This window comes from Triturus cristatus, chromosome 2_2 (assembly GCF_964204655.1).
Source record: "Triturus cristatus chromosome 2_2, aTriCri1.1, whole genome shotgun sequence".
NCBI classification, from domain to species: Eukaryota; Metazoa; Chordata; class Amphibia; order Caudata; family Salamandridae; genus Triturus; species Triturus cristatus.
Window position 1 is genome coordinate 493,972,544 of NC_140582.1, and position 21,507 is coordinate 493,994,050.

The 21,507-nt window shown below is 42.6% G+C and overlaps 1 protein-coding gene across 1 annotated transcript in view; it reads right to left on the bottom strand.

The window, feature by feature from the left end:
* The window catches only part of LOC146862410 (FRAS1-related extracellular matrix protein 2-like), a 229,771-nt gene that overhangs the window by 37,585 nt on the left and 170,679 nt on the right, over nucleotides 1-21,507 (bottom strand). The window contains exons 12-16 of the mRNA XM_085641607.1: nucleotides 19,275-19,405; nucleotides 14,460-14,618; nucleotides 9,158-9,461; nucleotides 7,406-7,537; nucleotides 770-1,101 (exon numbers count right to left, since the gene is read on the bottom strand). Of these exons, the coding sequence (XP_085497733.1) occupies nucleotides 770-1,101; nucleotides 7,406-7,537; nucleotides 9,158-9,461; nucleotides 14,460-14,618; nucleotides 19,275-19,405 (1,058 nt within the window). The remainder of the gene's footprint in view (nucleotides 1-769; nucleotides 1,102-7,405; nucleotides 7,538-9,157; nucleotides 9,462-14,459; nucleotides 14,619-19,274; nucleotides 19,406-21,507) is intronic.

The following is a 21,507-nucleotide window of genomic DNA, read 5'->3' on the forward strand; positions in this document are numbered from 1 at the left end:
CAACTGTCCCATGTGCCAAGGAGTGATCAGTGCAACAAGAGACTGGATGTTTGGCTGTGAGAGTGGGTAGCTTCTGAGGCCATCATAGGTGGCAGTGGTGTATGACATCAAAGTTTAGGAGATGAAGTTTGAAAGCGATCTTGTATGCTGGTAAGAACTGAAAGACCATCAGATCTCCATCAGGTGTCTTCCAGTGTTGAAAATATCACAGCCTGTTCACTGCTGTTTGACTTCATGTGTTTTTTTTTAGCAAAAATAGGCACATGGTAATTGTATTTGGCAAAAACTATGTTGCTGGAGCCTCTTTGTACAGTCTGACAGTATGTCTGGTGTGCTGTGAACCTCACCACCATGAGTCCATGACCTACCCTTTCCCTGGATCCCGGCCCTCTTGCCGTCACCTGCCTGATAGCGGTATGATGTCTGTAGTAAAACAATAACACACCCTGCACGCCTTGATTGCAGGAGAGGAGCCTGATGACGAGCCTTCTACACAGCTATGAATGTTGTATTAAACCATCTCTCGAAATAATGAAATCCTTCTGTTTTCAGCATGTTTGGGCACCCCAGTTTCAGAGTATGTTTCTAAAAGTTCCTCTCAATATGTATGGGTGTGGTATTTGTTTGCTTTGAACCCAGGGTTCAAAGTTTCCAAAGGAAAGATACCATCAGAGTGTCAATCTAGGCGGGGGTGCAATTCACCCCAAACCCTATACTAGGGCTGTAAAGAAGAAAGGGTCAAATGAATGCTTAACCTTGAGAAACTTACCTGGCCATCGGTGCCAATGCTGCCACTGCAGTCAGTCAGCAGCTCAGACATGTCATAGTAGCTGTTGAACTCCCACAGGCAGGCCTCGAGGTTGAGGTTTCGGTAGAAGCGTAAGGTGCGGGCAGTTCGCAGGGCTGTGTTATACTGATACGGGGACGTTTCACCGATCACTTCAGGGTTCTTGGTGTTGTCCGTAATGAAGCCATGCCTCGTCGGGATCTCATTGTAGTCGAGAAGGTTAGAGCACTTGTGGTTGCCCACACGAGTGCCATCAGGGCTCAGGGTCAACTCAAAGTTGGACATTGGTCGAGTAGAGATGACGGGCAGCATACCTAAAAAAACACAATTGAATTAATCTTGTGAGAGAATGACAAGGAATGCACATTTTTGGTGACATTTTCTAATCACTTTCTACAATGTAGAATAACCGTTGGCAGATGGGTAGGGCGCTTGCAACATGTGTTCTGGTGCTATCATAGAACGATAGAGACATTTGGGAGTTACCCTGTGTGTCATCATGACCAGACCTATGCAGCAGTGTTGAAACCAATGCACTAGTGGCTCAAGATCTGATGTGAACAGCATGACAGCCACTATCGATCTTTCTCTGTTTTTCTAATATTTTCGCCCATGCAAGCTCAATCATATAATGAGTAAAAACATAGGAGCATGTCAGCCGTTGTAATTTGTAGCACAAAATATATACATTCTTCATCAAAATTCAACCATCCAACACAGAGTACAGTATTAAATAACAGACAATCATGCAGTGCTGCATGGGGATCCACAATTTAGCTTCTGAGATGCCACACAAATTATGATTGTTTTGATCAGAGGCAGGACCACTTTGAGTGTTATTTATTAATCATGGAAGGTGGTTGCACAAAATGGGAGTCTACACTCCTTTCAAATTGTAGAATTTTACTTAATTCAGAGGTCCAGTGAGTGGTAAGAAAACACTCAAATTGAAGAGAGCTACAAGAAGGCCTTTCCAATGAATATGTGACTTAATAAAAGAAGCCTACAGCTATTATAGATAATTACTTCTAATAGATAGCACCACTGATTTTAATATAGGCAGTAGGACTCAATCATTACAATTGTTTTGAAGAGGACCCCCTGTCCTATTTTTAGCCTTTGCAGAGTCACTTAAAAACACCAATCTACACTTATACCCACACACCTGCATTCCACCAAACGACTTTTGAAAAGATTTACGGCAAAGAGCCCCCATTAAGGGCGCCCGTCGGACACTGCAGCGCAGGACCGGCATGGAGCAAAAGTCCAATGATGTGTGAGGGCATTTGTTCCTATAGAGTGATGCTCCTACCATACTCTGTGGAACTCATCTGACCTGTATAGACAAATCCTGTGATTAGAAACTGCATACCAATTTGGAATCTAATGAATAAAAGAAGCAACATATGAAGGTTTCAAAGGAGCAACGGAGTAAATCTCTCATGAAGTTATCTTGCTGATTTAAACGGTATACAGTTTGTTGTCTCTTTCTTGAAAGGTCATATTGTACATGATCCCTTTCACCTTCCTTCAGTCTTGCATGCCAGTTCTCGCTCCTTCTCTCTCCAGTATGATGAATCTTTCCTCTTCTCGAGAATCTTGTCCTTGGTTTGCAAGGCAATGCTTATCATCCCCGCTACTGAAAAGAAAATCTAGATCCATAGTCAGTAAAGAACTATTGTCCCTTTACTCTGCTATCAGCCGTTGGTCAATTTACTGAGCACATTGTAGCTAAACAACTAGCCAATCATTTAGAGGAATCAAATAGTCTCAACCCATAGCAATTCAGCATGACTACAGAACAGACTCTGCCTTAGCATTTGCCCTGGATGAATTCAAACTGAATCAGGGTGATTCTGTTGCCTCGGTAATCTGTTAACGACATTTGACACAGTAGACCATTTGACACAGTCGACCACTCCATCCGACTGAATCAGCGAGCTGAATTATGGACATCAGGCATAGGCCTTACATGGTTCTCCTCCTTCCTTGAAGATAGGACCTAATCTCTAGCTTTAGTCCCCTACAGATCCTCTTTTTAAAACATTAAACGTGGTTCTGCAGGGATTCTCTCTTTCACCAATCCTATTCAGTGCCTACATAACACCAATTTATGGCTGTTTTGCAGTCTCTCCGGCAGACAATACACAATATGGCTGGACCATATAGCTCCCACCTAAAACTCTAGCATTTTCGAGTGCCTACAGGGCGGTCAGGTCTGGATGTCACTAACTTTTTCTAAATGAGACACCAGCAAATCTGAAATTCCACTAGTTGGCATCTGGTCTACCTTGTAAGGAGCCCCCCACTGCCTTTTGAGAAAATGAAATCATTAGAAGTTATTTTTTACAAGGATCTTTCATTCAAGGATCTTTCATTCAATGCAAAGATTAATGTGCCAGTTTTGCAGATTCAGAAGTTTGAAAAAAATGCTATCTTTCCTACCCTCCATAACCATACTCGAGTAGTATCTGCATTAATACTATGCAGGACATACTACTGTAATATGTTATACCTTGGATCACGTAAGAGTAATCTAACCCAGCTACAGCAAATTAAGAATTTTACGGTCCATTAATTTGCCCACTTGAAAAGATATGAGCACATCTCACATGCCATAATTAAATTTCACTGGCTTCCGAACCAACAAGGAACTCTTTTTAAATCTTTGTCTCACACATAAGGTTTTTTTTACGACACTGATCACTCTTGTCAGCATGAAGGTTTTAGATGTAATTCTCCTATAAGAAACTTACGATCTAACTTTAAACTTTTGCCGACTATTACACATTGTAAAAATTCCCAGTGTGGATGGTGTTCCCTTCACCTGCTTGGTCCTCTAATATGAAACAACCTGCCACTGCTTCTCATAAATATTCCTTCTCTTTTTGCTTTCAGGAAATTCTGTTAAATTCTTCTTGGTTTTTGTCCCAGTATGGACTCTCTGGGGCCGATTCACAGAACTAATCTGAGACAAATCCTAAACTTACTACTTTTGGTATTCACAGAAGGCACTTACGATTTTTGGTATTCACAGAATGCACTTACGACTCCTAACTTTATGTCCGCACTCAGGCCGGAATTTCCGCTCCCGGACCATACTCTCCGCACCCGTGTAACATCTGTCTTTTTTTCCAACTTTAACTGCTGAAAGTTAACACTTGGCAGTGTCGATCTTTCTTCCTCCTTGCGATTATCTCTCACATTTGAAGTGTAGGAAAGTTTACAATGTTTATGTGGAGTACTCGTGCCAGACAAACTTAAACACACATGCAAACACACACCTCTCTCTTCACTTGATAAGGACCCAGGTAATGTCCGCAAGCGAGAACTATGGTTTCTTTAAAACAAAGAGTTTTTATGACAGACAGAGTCGGTAGAGACATGGTCACCATCTTCAGAGACGCCCTACAATGCAAGGAGCAACCCAATGGCCCTTTTTCCACACTCCAATGCCTAACCTTGGAACTACATGTGCAACACTACTCTCCTTTCAAATTTAATGTCAGCTATCATAAACCAAGTGAAGTGGTCTTTTTCGAGGAATACAGTAATCTTGCAAGTGACCAATCAGCACAAATCGACAAAGTGTTCTTTCTAGGTGATTTTAATCTTAACTGGGGCAATACAGAAGACATTGCAATCAACCAGCTTGCCACAATTCTCTCTGCAAACGATCTGATGAAACACACCCGATCTGATGAAACACACCCTTAAACCAAAACCCAATAAAGGCTCCATACTTGATCTAATAGTTTCCAAAGATGACCTGCTCCCAGCCGATGAATCCATTCCAGTACTCTGGTCCGATCACTTTCTTATTCCTTTCGTGTTACAACTCTCTCATGTCATGACCAGAGGCCAACCAAAAAGAGTGACCTCCTGGTTTTGTGACATCAAGAACATCAACATCAGCACACTCAGATAATATGCAATGAAGGTAAATCCCCCATTAATCCTGACACTGATGTCAATGTCTCCAGTACCCACTGCTTCTACAGTCTCTCTGTTTTGCTTGACAAAAAAGCCCCGCTCCAAAGCAAAAAGTAAAGGCCAATTCCAAATGCTCCTCGGTTTATTAAGGCCTTAAACGGGTAGAGAAAAATCTTGAGATCTCTATATAGGAAATGGAAACACACTCCTTCAACTAATAATCTGGCATGCCTTCCCAATGCAGGATCACTTTACCAAAAGCACATATTTCATGAAAAATCAAACTATTATAGATCCCTTCTTGACTCAGCCAAGAATCGACCAAAACAACTCTTGATTTGATTAAAACAGTCACCATCCCTCTTCCCTTGCCCGCTTCCATCAAACTTGATGACCCATTCAAGAAAGCAGAAGAGATTGTACATTTTTTTCATTCCACAGTGAAATTGCTACTATGCCAAGATGCACAACCTATCCCTATTGCAAAGCCAAGAACACCTGGCAAACCTCTGATGTTATCAGGGAGAATGTCCTACTTAAAAACAACATGAAAACCAAACCCTCAAATCACTTTGTGAACCCTATTCTGAGTAACATTTCTAAAGATGTTTACACACTCTGGACAAAACTCACAATCACTGGACAAAACTAGTAAATCTCTGTCTTAGCCAAGGATCTTTTCCTGATCCCCTCAAAACTCGTCAAGTCATGCCACTTCTCCATAAACCCTCAGCTGATGCGAATGAGCATCCTACCTTTTCCATGAAAGATGCATAGCGGAACAACTCACTCAACACATCAAAGACAATAACCTTTTGGGTGAATTCCAATCTGGCTTCAAACAAGGATGCAGCACCGAAACAGCCCTGCTTCAGGTTGTCGACGATGCTCTTCAAGTCCTTGACTTGGACAGCTCATGCCTTCTTATTCTCTGCAATATGTCGGCAGCTTTTGATACAGCTAATCACTGTAGGCTTCTAGACACACTAAAAAAATGGATGGGCATTGGCGGCTGATTGAATACTTCTTCATGGGTAGATCACAGAGAATCAAAATTGATGACTGACAATCTTCACTAAAGGCCGTTTATCAAGGAGTACAACAGCATTCTATATTTGCCCCTACGCTGATCAACATCTATATCGAACCTCTGGGTGTCCTACTAAGGAAGGCTGTGCCAAATCTCTGGGAGGCACTGTAGATAAAAGGCTCAACCTTCAAACCCAAATAAGCACCATGGTCAGGAATGTGCGATATCAACTACACCTTCTTTGGAGAATCTGCCTCTACATTCTTGAGCCAGACCTGAAATCTCTTGTTCGATCCCTTGTTCTCTCCAGAATCGATTAATGCAACTCTCTTCTGACAGGGCTCCCTAAGATCCACCTCACCTCTCTCCAATCAGTTTTACATTCAACGGTTTGAATCGTCTATGGGGCAAAAATAAACTACCATATTTCACCAATAATTGTCACTCTTCGCTGCCATAGAAGCATAGAAGCTAGAGCAAGATTGTCTGCATCGCCCACAAGGACTTGCATACAAACACTCCTCTCTACCTACCAAACAAACTTAAGCTTTCAGGAGGCACCAGACCATCAGGTAATGCAGAAGCTTTGTTGTTGGAGCCTTCGACCTTCACAATAGAAAGATTCATGGCATAATCTTTCTTGGGTAATCCGACTAGAATATGGAACTCCCAACCTCCAAAACTACGTACCACCACTTAATTTAAGACCTTCAAACCTGAGCTGCAAGCACTTATCCTACAAAGACACTTTGCCCAGCTGTCCCCTTAGCCAACACCCCCCCAGGATAATGTATCTTTCATAAGAGTGAGTCCTACTGCACTACTCCTGTCTCACCTTACCTAACCTTGCTGCTACCATTTTCACCACCCACCTCCACTATACTCTGTATAAAATGCTTTTGTAACAGCCGGAAAAAGCAAATATCCCTAAGTTTTGACCCGCCACTTGGTGCCTTTTATAATAATCGTAACTATTAACTGTTTGTAACTTTGTAATGAAACAGGCTTTTACTGTAAAGTGCTCTAACACGTTTGGGTAAGGTCCATGCTATATAAAAATGCATAAATAATTATGGTTTTATTATGGTTGAACAGTTATTGGCATGAGCATTGTGAATCTTAAGGGCATCTAACCGCGTTTTCCTTGTAAGCCCATTATCATGTTACGCCACTGCACTTCCTGCGATACTTAGTACAGTGCCTCCAGGAGTCACTGCATCATGAAAGTGCAATTAATATGTTTTTGAAAGTTTCATAAAATATTAAATATTAAATACCAAGATAATCAAAATGGGTGAATTAACATGACCATTAAGGATTGTTTTCTGTAAGTGTGCCTATGTCTGGATGACGGCCCAAGATCTAAAGTACGTCTTTCAAATAATACTGTGATCCTACAAAATTATGGGATGAAGGGGCGCGACTTGATGTTCTAATTTCAGACCATGTACAGTTTTATTGTGAATTTGCAATGCAATGGCCAAGTGTGAGAGATACATGATTTTTGGGGACCCATTTATAATTTACACTTTAAAACACTGTCGCCCTTGCTTTATTTCATGCTACCCAACATCGATATGTGCATATCAAGTTTTCCATGTTGAGTCCATTGTCTGGCTTTATTCTTTTTTAACCAATGTGAGCACACAGCTTACCATCCATGTGAGGCATCGTCACAGTCAGCTTTATCAGGTTGGGAAAATCAGGGTCATCAGGACCAGTGTAGCGAATTTTTGCTGAGAAGGGCTCGGCTCCCACAGTTCCTGGGATACGTGGCTGGCAGAGTCCTTGGAGAAGAGAATGGTTGTTAGAGGTTTTATACCTTGCCAGGACCAATACTACTCACAGAATTAAAGCTGGGGGAAAACATGATCCCAGAGGAAGATTTAGGGCCTGTGAATCTAACAGACTGCGAAACATGCTGCTGCTAAGTGAATGAACAGGCACTTCTATAGAATATCACACCCCAGGATGCTGTTTGTTGCTCTAGCTGCCTTTGGTTAATGAATTATATACTATTGCAATATCTGCGTGTTTTGACCTTCTCTTTGGTTTGTACATTTGATCATCTTCTGTAGTACAACTATCAGCCTTAAGGAGGAAAAGCACCACCACTGCTCTGGTCATTATGATGACTTTGGGACTCTGGCTACTCCTTTAGAGAAGCCTCCATTTCTGGGCTGAGACCATGGACGTTATTATGAAGCCTCCATTGTGAAGCCCGGTAACAACTCTACACCACCTCCTACCATCAGAGTTACTGACAGTAGATGTGCTAGTAAGTCCAGGAGCAAAGTTACCCCTAGAAATGAGTAATTCTTGTTACCTGTCCCATTGGAGTTAAAGAGTGATTTGTAATGAGGTCTGTTGTGTATATAGACATATATATTTAGCATGTCATTAAAAGGGCCAGAAGGGAAGGCTCCATGGCAGATTTTCAGGATATCCATATAAAATTAATTTACATACAAGAAATATGTATGGAACCGCTTTACATAGTCTGAGTTTATCCTGAAACTCTATCATGGAAACTGCACTCGTGGCCACCTATGTTTTATGTCACCTGATGTTATTCTTAAACTTAATGCATTGGTAGTTCATTAATTATTAACACAAGTAATGTTGGTACAAAACACTCCTCCTGATACCAAACTAGTGCTAGTGCAGGCAGAGCCAGCATCTAAGGGACTGAAGCACAAAATAGTTTTGCAAGCGCTAAACTAACTGTTGTATAGATTTGTGACTCGCGCTGTCTACAAAGTGGTTGTAAAAGGAGTGTTACTTCCTTGCTTATGAAGTGCAACAATATGTACCAATGGTTTGAAACTGCTATTGCGGTAGAAAACAGTTGATGCCATCCTGACATCCCAAAGGCGGTGGCATCCATTAGCGATGCAAAAGCCATCACTGAGATTCCACTTTGTGAATGTGCTCTAGGCATCGGGGGCGGAAGCAGTCCCTGCTCCCCTGAGATCCGTTTGCATCATGCCATTTATTTTATTCTGGTTGCAGCCACTCTGTCGTTGAGGGAAAGCAGCTGCCATCATGGTATTTTGCAAATGTAGGGATGGGGGGCTGGTATCCCTCACTGGCTTCCATCTCTCTATTTGTAGCTATTTGCAAAGATTCACTGAATCAATCCTGCCCCAATAATATACACGAGACAGCATTTCTCTGAATCCTTACAAATGGTCTTTTACACTGCAACAGTTAAGTTAAAAATTAACTCCTCTCTACGTAGCTTTGAGCAAAAACAGTAAATACATTTTGAGCTGATCATTGCTACATCTGACACTCAAGTTCTTCAATTATTGATAAATTACTACTTTGTCCCCACCCCTCCCCCGCGTGACTGATGATAGATTTGATGAAGCATGGAAAGACCGTATTACAACAAGGTATCTCACCCTCCTCCCGGCTGACTGTCATGATTGGACTGTGGAGCTCCAGACCCGCGTCGCCATTGGCGTTGACTGCGCGGGCTGCGCACTGCACGCGGGATCCAGCGTGGAAGTAGATGGAGTCCAGGGTGATGGACTTCGTGTTGGTAAAGAAGGTGTTGGAGTCCACTTCTCTCATAGGGCTGGTAACGCCATCGCTGCCGCTTGGAGCACTGATCAGCCAGCGGTATTGGGACAGTGTGTCGTTGATGTTCTCTGCAGCACAGATGGAGCCCGTTTTGTCGTAGTCTGAATATTTGGGGTTACAGGCCTGAAAGGAGGTAGGGACAATTAAATTCAATAAATGAAACAAAAACACAAAGCAACCGTATGTTTAAAATTCTGCCTTTAAATATGCTTTTTAATTAAGTTATGTAGTGGATGCTGTGACAGCCTTTGCCCTTACTGGCAAACACAGTTTGGTTATTTTCATTAAATGTATAGCATTAACACCAAATGAATCCAAGAGTTTTGGTGCTTTTGAGAATTACAGTTTGGCAAAGTTGCTGGGAGTCATATAGAAGGATAATCTTTGTTAATATTTGGTTGACTGGAAGATTGGGCCATAAAGCATTTGCCTGAAGTGGAAGGTTTTGTTCCAGCTATTTTTGTTATTTTTGGGGTAAATTGAATTAGATTTTTTAAATAGTGTGCAGATTTGGTTTTTGGACAGTGTGACTTGGGAATTAGAGATGTTCAGGGTGAATTTTCGGATTCCTGTCACCACTCTCGTCATCTCTTACGTTTTTGAGAGGCAGCCATTTGCCCAATTATCGCCCATAATGCATTGCTCTATGGTCTCTCCTATTGAGCTGCAGAATGATATTAGTGTTTTGAAGTTTAATGTACAAATGACAGCTTTGGGTTACTGGGTTTAGTTGGCATTCCATGTTTTGCCTGGAGTCACAATAGGTTGAGCGTTGTGACCTGCAATTGATGAGTGACATTTGCGAGGTCGATCTTTATTAGAGTAGAGGTATGGTTTTTGCGAGGGTTGTTTTTGGTGCACAGTAGAAATTCAGCGTTGTTCCTATTGATGCTAAGTCAGGATGAGCCTATCCGTTTTTGATGGATGGTTGCTACGTAACTTTTGAGGGTGGCAGATTTATGCGTGGGTGTCTCTGTGATTGTTGAAGAAGATATTGTCATTGGACTTTGCTGGGAACTTCATGAGAAATTTCTACATCAAATATTGTCAAAAATGAGTGAGCGCCCTGGGCCTTGTGGTCTGCATCAGTCTCTGACACTTCTGGGCAGTTGAGGTCAGCCTGTTATGCCAAGTATCATCAGTACATCTATGGCTAAATAGGAACCTTTACAGTCCAGACTGGTGGTCTAGGCAGAGCTATTATCATAGTGTAACTCAAGTGTACGGGATTAAACTGTGCTCTTTAGACACTCTCCCCCTAAGTTATATCCTAATCATTTGGCGAAGACACTCACATGGTGGAGAAACTGTTGTTAGGCCTACCAGGGGCACTTTATTTTGGCTATGCTGCACCCCTTAGCCTCTTTTGGAAGCCACCAGCTGCTACCACTATCTACTGCTTTGTGCCTTATGGGCTCCTTTTGGCACTTATTTTCCCTGTGCTCTCTCCCATGCCTATCTACACATGTGGAGGGGGGACTGGTTCGCCTACCAGGGCGCAAGGCCGCCGGGCTCTCTGCTGAGTTAATGGTCAAGCCACTGAATCTGGCTTCGCAGGGTGGGCATTGCTCAAGGAGGATTTTTCCCCCAATTGAGAAGGTATTGTCTGAGGTTATCATTGAGAGGCCATGCAGTAACTCCTGCTCCTTTTTAAATTGAAAGTAGGTAACTGTGCATTCCTTTTTAGGTCAAGCTTTCGACCTCTTGTATACTTTAGTATACTTCTTTGCAGGCTTAAAGCCCACCCGCTGCTTTTCATTTGTTTGCTTCAGTGTCCTTTAAAAATCCTTGCTTGCCAGTGTTCAATCATTCCTCTTTGTTTGTACTTTTTCATTTTCCTTTCCTCTCACGGAGCAGGGACCAAGTACTGTATCTTTACGCTTTGGTTCTTTATCTCTTGGTTTGGGGGAACTACTTTATTATTTCTTTCCTGCTCATTTTACACTGTGGGTGCTTCAGGCCTGTAGCTGCTTGCATTTTATTGCAGCATTCGTCCCTCCCAACTCGCCCAAGCTAAAAAAGACAAGCTGTTGTGCTCCGATCGGAGCTGCTGTTATGGACGTGCTCTGCAGGGGGTGCAGTCTTGTTAAAGAGAGATGGAAACGTGCTCAGCACGACAAACAAAATTACAAAGTTTTATTGGCTATAGTTAACTTTTGGTTTTATTTTGCCAAGTCTTCTTTTTTCACCTTGCCCACACACCTTCCTCTGTAACAAAACACAAGACTGGCAAACAGCACTGGCAGGCATGCGGGTAAAGAGTGAAAATAAGACTTCACAAAATAAATCAAAAAGTTAACTATAGACAATAAAACTTTTTAACAAAACACAAGACTGGCAAATGGAAAAGTTTTATTGTCTATAGTTAACTTTTTGATTTATTTTGCGAAGTCTTCTTTTCTCACGTAGCAGGCATTTGGGTCCCAGCCTCTGCTGTGGATCCATTCAGCACAGCCTCTCCACCCGGGCACATCAGTAGGCACTCCCAGCATGCAGCCTTCCTCTCCCAAACCATCATGGCAGCGACTGGAGGGCAGTAAAAACATGTCCTATCTTTCGCTGCAGCCAAATTCCCAACAACGCCGAATTAAATATCTGCTCTTTCACCTAGCTTTGTCCTGAGATCCACGCGCGTACTGCATTATAATCGGGGCCATCTTCGACGAAAAGAACAGGAACTTGCAAAACGCCCACCGTGCAACAGCTCTGTTTTACCAATTCCCCACTTCCTCCCTCAGCTCTGGGCCTGGCAGAGGTAGTGTGAGTGTGTGTCAATACACAGAGCCTTACATTAATCTATTTTCTGCTTCACTGAACCTTCTGCCCAGCACAAAGCTTTGGAGATAAGATACAAAATTTCTACCAGCTTCAGCTAAACGAGCTCCAAGTCTGTATCTGCACAGGCACTGCCGAGGGAGAAACATGCAAGGGGCTTATCCAAGCAACCATCTATTTTCTACCACTATCGTTTCACCTAACTTCTGTAAATAAGTTCTCTTTTTTCCTTTGTCTCTCTTCCGGGGGGCCCCTCCCTGCCTGCCCTCACAACATCCACATGCCGCACATGGGCTACTGTGTCCATCCCCACCCCCTGCCTTGTTTTGCTGTTTCGTGTTGCTGTTTGTTTGTTTTCTTATACGCTTTCACATAACTTTTGTTTTTGTAGGTACGGGGAGAGCTGAGTCCTGTTATCCACCCTCAACTGCCCTCCCATTATTCACCAACAACCTGCCCTTCCATTCACCACCCCCACCCAGTTGCCAAAGGCAATAGCTCGCCCATAAGTGAAACCTATTGGCTTTGCCATTGCTTGTTTCATTTCTATTTTTTTCCATCGAATATTTTATTGGTACCACCGAATTTACCAGTGATAGTGTTTTTTAAAGAAAACAAAAATGAGGTTGTGTTTGAGGGTGCACAACATCAGCGGTGCTTCTGTAAGCACAATGAAAGCAATACTTTTATACATGCTATCTATGCAGCTAGATTCAGCAGAATGCAAAGTGTGCTAACACTTCACTCTAGTTAACTCGAGTTGGGAAAGGGCCACACATGTTTTTAATCCATATAAAATACACTACAGGTCAGTGCATTCTCCTGGACAGGATGGCAAATAAAACTGCAGCATGATACTGGGATGTCCCATGAATCATTAAAATGTTTGAAGCTCACAGCACCACTGAAGTCCATGTACTTCTCGGTTATGATTTATGTCAATAGGGTGGGGGAGAATGGGGGGGGGGGTAAAAAATACAAAAGATTTCAAGTTCATCTTAAAATGTCCAGAGTGCAAGGATGTCTTGTGCTTCAGGCAAAATATATGTTTGCTGCTTGAGTGCTCCTCATTCACAAAAAAGGGACTTTTTGTCATGTCTCTTGTAAGTTGGTACCACATACTGGTGTAAAGGTGGGTGCTTTATCTCGCCCTATGGAGGGGACAGGCTGGTAGTGTGTACCATGAAGTGGTTCTGTCCATGGTACCATAATGTTCCCAGAGTGAGCACCTAGTCTTTGGTGCGGTGAAGGAACTGCTGAGCATGATTGGAAAACAGGAGAACAATCTTAGATACAAATAAAGCTGAAAGAGAGACAAAGAGAGAAAGGACAGAGAGAGAGAGAGAAGCTGGAATCTAATATTTCAGTTCCATGCAGCTGTAGTTGTCTTCTGAGCTGAAGAGGGGCCTGCTCCTGTTTCATACACAGAGCACTTGAGTCCAAAAGCAATTCCTTTCCGAGAAGCAGTGGGAATGCAGTGTGTGATTAAAGGGGCTACATGTTGTCATAACACATATGCCTCTGATAATTTAAAGGAGCAAAGAAATCTGAGCTCCAGCATTCCATTGAGATATTCTATAAAAAGCGAGTGTAAATATATACCAGCGACATATGGTCCACTCAGACTTAAAGGGATGTTTTTGGTTAATACACATTTAGATCCCCTATATGGAGTGTGGCCCCTGATTATTAAAACCATAATATCAATGGGACACAATATCGAAGACAGAATGTCAAAAATAAGATATTAACAGGTAAGTCTAGATTTTCTCTACCCAACTCTACATATATGTACCTATGTGGTTCATATGTCTTCAAAGTACGTATATGTGGAGTTAAGAGTAGTGAACCTATACTTCCCTGTATGCACTTTTCTTTCGATATTTTGTCCCTCGATAACCTTGTACCACGATATTGTTGATGTCGATATTCAGTAGTACAATCCCTATAAAGGCAATGGCTGTACCCATTGAATGGTTACTGTTGCGTAGGCTGATTAGTGACCATAGAGCCAAGTCAAGGCAGTCCCTGTTGCTACACAGATGACATGTAAATTTGAGTTCAATGACCCCTGGTAAGAGGCATTAACTGAGGGAAGAAAGGTGTGTTGGTTAGAAATATTAGGCACACTGGTGGAGTGAATGAAAAAGGGTGGCAGCTTATCGGGTACAAGACAGCTATATTGTCTTATTCATGTGTTATGGAGCCCGGCAGCATTGTCTCCACCTTCTGTGGTGATCATTGCCCCATCATTGTCACTGTGAACGCAATGCATTTTCCTTACTTTCAGAATGAAAGAAGGGTGTGCCCTCTCTCCCAACAATACATGACAGAAGAAGAACTCACCGTTACACACACAACAGGATAGCCTGTGGAAGGATGAGGGTTCTCCTTCGCTTTAGATGTGTCGTCGTACGAAAGCAGAGACACCACCTGGGGAACAGCTGGGAAGGTCACGTCGGCAACGCTGTCCATTTCTTCAATATATACTATCGCTTTATTCATCTAAAGGAGAGGAAATAGGAAACTGAGACTTTGCAGACTCACGGAAATATCAAAAAGCAAACCTTTTTTGGCCCAATTTCATGAAGAACATCAAACAAAGTGTGTTGCAGGTTCTAAGACCACTCCTATATCTTCTAGACCAACTGTGGTACGCCTCAAAATTTAGGAGATCATGCTTAATTGGTGATTTGTTTTAGCATGTGGTTGGAGATTCATAAGTGAGGAAAATAGTCACAAAAGCTGCAAAATCTAGTTTGTGAGCCTCATTAGGCATCACTTTGTGACCAATTCATATAATGTTACAAACACAGCAATCAATATTTCATACCTGATGCCCACATTAATTAAAATAATAACTCTGCATAGTGATTCTTTTTAGATTAGTAATAATACTGCAAAAATCATATACAAATGTGCAATATTTTTTTTCTTTATGTAACAGGATCCAAGCCTTCATCACAATGTTCGAGAGATATCTTTCCCTGTAAGCACACAAGGCACATCCTGGCTCTGACAAACAGGAGCACAGCATTACATGTCAGCTCAAGGATTACAGGTTTAGCTAAAAGCCTTATTTCGCACAGGTTACTGTTGAAGACTTATATATTACTGATTTATATGGCATCTGTATATATGGGTTCAATGTAAATTGAATACATAAGTGCACCACCTTAATTCCTTGTCAGGGACAAACTGGAAGAACCCTGGAAGGCCGGATTTGCAGCAGAGATAATAACAGAATGCAAGAATTAAGTTTACCGGTCGGTATTTCTGCTGCACACTCTGGCCATTATGAGTGCCTTGAACCATAGAATAACTGCTCACACCTAGATTTACCAATTGCTTTTGCAAGACGTTTTTCACCATTTCAGTGAAAAAAACACTGACATTTTCCACCTTCTCTGAGCAGGCGTGAAATGTCGGCATGACTGCTGTTTGGGATGCTAAATGGGGTGAGGGGGCAACAGTGACGGGCATACTTGTAATGTGTTTGGGGAGAACGTTAACTGCTCCACCTGAACCATAAACTGCAGCAGGCAGTGGGCAGGTCTGTGGAATGCTGCTTGCCCGGCTCCCGTAGCCTCGCTGAAAGGCCAGGTAACTTTGTGCCCAGAATTATCAGATCCTGAGATTTCAGCCCGGATTATTCCAGGTACACAAACACTCTTAACTGTGATTTATATTACTTCACCCAGAGTTACAGCTCATAGATTTAGGACACTTCACCAAAGGGGTAAACTCCCATATGCAGAATGCAGCGAACAGACCCCATAGAGGAACCAGACACAGAGGTACAATCACAACACACATCTAAATTATTAATTTCCTCCCCAATTAAGGTCATTTTGTGCAACAAGAATCTGCGGGCCCGATTCACAGAACTAACTTAAGACAAAATCCTAAACTTACTACCATTTTGGTATTCACAGAAGGCACTTACTCATTTTGGTATTCACAGAAGGCACTTACTCATTTCGGGATTCACAGAAGTTAGGAGTCCTAACTTTAGGACTCCTAAATGCCTTCTGTGAATACCGAAAGTCTTAAAATTAGGATTTTTCTCAGTTTAGTAGTAGTATAGTTAGGACTCCTAACTTTAGGACTCCGAAATGCCTTCTTTGAATACCGAAAGTCTTAAAATTAGGATTTTTCTCAATTTAATAGTAGTAAAGTTAGGACTCCTAACTTTAGGACTCCTAAATGCCTTCTGTGAATACCGAAAGCCTTAAAATTAGGATTTTTCTCAGTTTAGTAGTTGTATAGTTAGGACTCCAAACTTTAGGACACCTAAATGCCTTCTGTGAATACCGAAAGCCTTAAACTTAGGATTTTTCTCAATTTAGTAGTAGTAAAGTTAGGACTCCTAACTTTAGGACTCCTAAATGCCTTTTGTGAATACCGAAAGCCTTAAAATTAGGATTTTTCTCAGTTTAGTAGTAGTAAAGTTAGGAGTCCTAACTTTAGGACTCCTAAACTGAGAAAAATCCTAATTTTAAGACTTACGGTATTCACAGAAGGCATTTAGGAGTCCTAAAGTTAGGACTCCTAACTTCTGTGAATAACAAAGTGAGTAAGTGTCTTCTGTGAATACCAAAATGAGTAAGTGCCTTCTGTGAATACGAAAATGGTAGTAAGTTTAGGATTTTGTCTTAAATTAGTTCTGTGAATCGGGCCCTGTTAGTATTATTAGAACATTGGATTGTTGAGAGCTCAATTAAAGACAATGGAGTAGCACTGGGCTCATAATGGCTGGTATAAGCCCGGAGCTGCAACATTCTAATGTTTGTCTTCATGTTTCTCGCTTTTCAATTTAGAACATTCCACCCTCAGTGGGTGGAATGTTCTAATAGCCTTATAGCCCTTCTGCGTCGGGCTATACTGGTTGTTATAGGTCCTCTACCTCCATGCCTTTAGCAATTGGTATAGCCCTTGGCAACGGGCTATAAGGCTACATTAGAACACTGGAATGTTGAGAGCTCCATTGAAGACAATGAGCAGGAGTGACGTATATGAACTAGTATAGGCCCGCTGCTCTCAACATTTAAATGTGCTAATACACAGCCTCTGCCTTTCTCTTACCCCTCCCTCTCGAAAATATATTAATTATGCATAGGAAAAAGACAGGCAGAGGCTATGCAGGAGGACACACACATCCTTCACCCTTCCCTCCTCCTGTAGCTCAGTGGTACTAGAGCTTTAGGTGGAGGGAGGGGTTAATGCTGCTTAGCTCCTGTGACTACCTGGCTTGGATGAACTACAAAAAGCAGTTCAGCCATGCCGGGGAGAACCAGGGGCTGATTTCAGTCCCTTTTCACAGATTTTGCTGTGAATGTTCAAAAGCTAACAGATGTGGCCCTGCATGCATGCGTCTGTTAGCTGTAGAACATTCACAGCAACAGTTATGAACAAAGGCTTCAGAGCCAAGGGGATTTCAACCCCCATCGGGCTCCGTGAGGCCTTCGTGTTTCTAATTAGAAGATTCTACCCTGATGGGGTGGAATTTTCGAATAGCTTTCTAGTCCGCTGTAGCTGGGCTATAACTGGCATTGAATGCCCGCTCCCTTGTTAAAGGCCCCCGCATTCGGCTTTTAACGCTGGAGCGGGCCTTCAATGGCTGGTATAACTTGATATGGCAGGCTATAATGATATATTAGAGCACTGAAATGTTAAAAGCTCCACTGAAGACAATGGAGTAGCTCTGGGTTTATAATGGCTGGTATACGCCTTCTGCTCCAACATTCCAATGTTTTTCTTTGTGTTTGTCCCTTTTTAATTTAGAACATTCTAGCCTTGGTGGGTGGAATGTTCTAACAGCCTTAAAGCCTGTCTGCCTTAGGCTATACCAGTTGCTAAAGTCCCTCTCCCTCGTTATAGGCCCAAGCCACTGGTTCAGGGCTTTTAACAACCGGTATAGCCCTGGGCAGAAGGCTATAAGGCATAATGCTGCTCTGGGCTGAAGGCAGCAATGGAAGTATGGGTTCGGCTTAAGTTATGTTGGAACATTTGAAAGAAAGCCATGAACTAATTTTGGGCACAAGAGATTCTATCATTCACGATAAGCAACTTATGTTTTTACATCTTTAAGTGCAAAGAGCAACAGAATCATGACTTCTTCCACCACTTTTCCAGTTTAAGGACGCTATATGAGGAAATATGAGGTCTTGATTATCAATGAAAGCTGACATTTTCAGCATTAGGCACCACATGCTATTAGAGGCAAAATTTGCTTAAATTCTGAGTTTTGCTCGAGTATAATTCACTGTGTGTCAGGATTGTACATTCCTACTTAAACTGAAAAAGTAGAGAGGGATTAATGAAAGCAAATCATGGTTTATCCAAAATTATGCCAGTGCAAGAAAGACACCAGAGAAATCATGTTCAGAGGACTCGGGCTCCCAAGGACTTATTATGGGGCATATTAGCAAGGGCTGGCGATATAATTTTCACTGCTTTAGCATCCGTTTTTGGGCGATAAGCGGCGATAATTATATCGCAATATCATCAAGGACACGCTAGTGCGTGTTTCTGTGATGGAGAGCCCGTTTTTTCACAGCCTCGCCTCGCATCACTAATGAGATGCAAAGAAGGCGGGGCTGTGAAAACAACACATGAAAATATCGCGAAGGCAACTTCGCGATATTAACAAGGAGGTGAAGTGATAGAAAAAATCGCGCTATCTCGGACTTAACGCTGGAATTTAACGTCTGTTAAATTCCAGACTAAGGCATTCTAATAATGGTAGGTGGAATATGCTGATACGACCACAGAGTTGTATCAGCAATGTTATCACTGTTTTCCATGGAACATCGCTGGAAAACCAGCGATGTTCCATGGTAAACACCGCTATAAATATTATCGCCATAGCGCTCTGTATTGTGTATATAGCGTTATCATGGCGATAATTTTCAGTGATAGTCGGCGATAATATTTCTACCGCTATGTGGGGCCAGCAATAATTATCGCTGGCCCTTGTTAATATATCCCTATATTCTCAATGTAATGGCGTTAGATCTCGTTTATGGTTTGTCCATGATAGCTCAGTTCTGATTGGCCAGGTGGGCCATTCTGAGTTAATCTATTGGTTCAGGGTTCAAGCTACTCGTGGCTAAAAAGTGACAGGCCTAAAACCTGGTTATTGAAGCCAGCGGGCGTTACCTGCGTCTCGGCGACCATGTTCTCATCGGGCTTCAAGTGGACGGTGAAGGCTTCTCTCATCTCTCTCTCGCCGTCATACAGCACCTCGACCTCCACAAAATGCTCTGTTTCTCCTTCTTTAAACTCGATGTCTGTTTGGAAACAAAAGGCATAGCTGAGATGAAAAGGCCAGCGTCGGATCCCGGTTCGCTGGCGGAAGCGCGCGCTGGCGTCCACGCCCCGGCACTGGGGCTCGTTAGTCATCGCCTGCAATGGGACGTGAATGCAGGCGACAGCTGCAGGTACGGGCCCGCATTCCCCGAGAGCTGAGGTGGCCGAGGAGGTCTTTTCCGAGCTTCCTTTTCAGTCCTCAGACAGCTGCTTACCTCACGTGTGTGCTTTTCAGGGAGCCGGCAAGGGGATGGCATTGAGGAGACAGAGGTTTCACGGCTCATTAGCAAGACCGGAAGTGCCTCTGTTACGTTCTACTGCTTCCATTTCTGAATCGAAGTCGTAGTTCTTTTTAAAGTGAGATTCGTGCCCCACCTCTATACAAGTCCACGTGTACTTTTAAACCCGAACCAAATATTGCTGTACCACTGTACCTCCTATGGCGGGCCTCTGTCCAGAGTCCAATTAAAAGTTGGACTTGTGACCCAAACCAAAGAAACACCCAGTATGAGCAGGAGTAAGATGTTAGCGGCCTCCTGAGTGGCCGCTCTGGTCAAATACAGCTCCGCGCAGAGCGTCATATTCGCTCTACAAGGATCACACAGACTTTATTAGAAGACTGCGGTTATTGAAGGTGTATGTGCTGGTTCATGCACATGGGGGCACAGTGGGGTAGTACAGGACAGGAGGCACTTCAAATGGATGCAGTTAATATCTCTGGAATCAACAGATTATAACTTTCCTGAACTGGAAAAGTTTACAGCAGGGTTGAAGGCAGGCAGCCCAGACATTCGACGATTGGGAGTCTGTATTAGGAAAGTGATGGACTTTTAGGAGTGAGGCCTGTTTATGGAATCTCCAGGAGGTGCAAACCCTGAAAAAGCAAATAAAGCTTGAACTTATCATATGGGGACACTAAATCTTTATTACAAGACGCACACACATATTTGTGAGAAGGAGAGAGCGAAAATGTTGCTGGGAACCGCAGGATACTGTGTCCATAACTAGTAATCACTTAGCAAAAAGGTATCCTACCAGCCTTCCTCTAATGCTTTACTATAGCCTTAGCATCCTACCACCACAGGGACGGACTGGGAACCCAAAGCAGCCCAGGCAAATTTTGTCAGAGCAGCCCCTGTACGATGCGTAGAGAGCGAGTGAGCCTGACCACTAAAAGGAGAGTTTCGGGGGGTGATGGGGGGGGGAGGGGGGATGGAGGTTCCCCTCTAAGAAAATGTGGGGGAAAATTTGCCAAAATGGTGCATTCTACAACACATTTTTTATTATATTTTTAATAGTATTGGCTTGTGAAGCATAGTAAATGACCTTACAGTGCACCAGGATACCCAGTCATACCCACAGACATTCTTACATAGAACATAAAAAACAAGATGTCAAGTATGAAACATACATTTAAATATAAGTGCACACATTCACTGTTTAGCACAGTCAAGAAGCTGAAAACAGAACGAAACACCATTTCGAGAGATGTTAGCATCCTTCACCACAGTAAGTGGCACAGCACTGTTGGCCTCAGTGCCACAATATTTTTGGATGCCCCCCCAATTACCTCCTCCTCCATATATTCCCTCGCTATCACTCTCCAACAGTGCCCCTTATCTCTCCATAGCCCTCTCTCACACTTATTTCTTTTGTTTTATAGCGCCTCTAATACCAGTGTAGGTTGTTAGACCACTTTACATTGCGCACACACATACAGAGACAGTGAATCATACATGTGTGAATCAGTGTACAGAAAATGTTACATAAGACAAACGTGACTACAAGGTGCAGAACTCAAAAGTCATCCATACTGGTAGGCATTTTTTAAGTGTGCTTGGTCTGGAGAACACAAACTCAGGATTCAAAAGTAACATAGTGGTTGGCTTTACTAATAATACTTTATTTCTACCCAAACAAACCCTTTTTAACAACATTAGGATAATGAAGACTGAAAAAAAAAACTTTCTAACCTGTATCATGCAGTTTTCATGCAGCTCTTTGATGGGTGTTCATAGCTCACTGTGCCATACTACAATTGTAACTTATGAACTGCAAGTAACTAAAGGATCTTTATGACAAA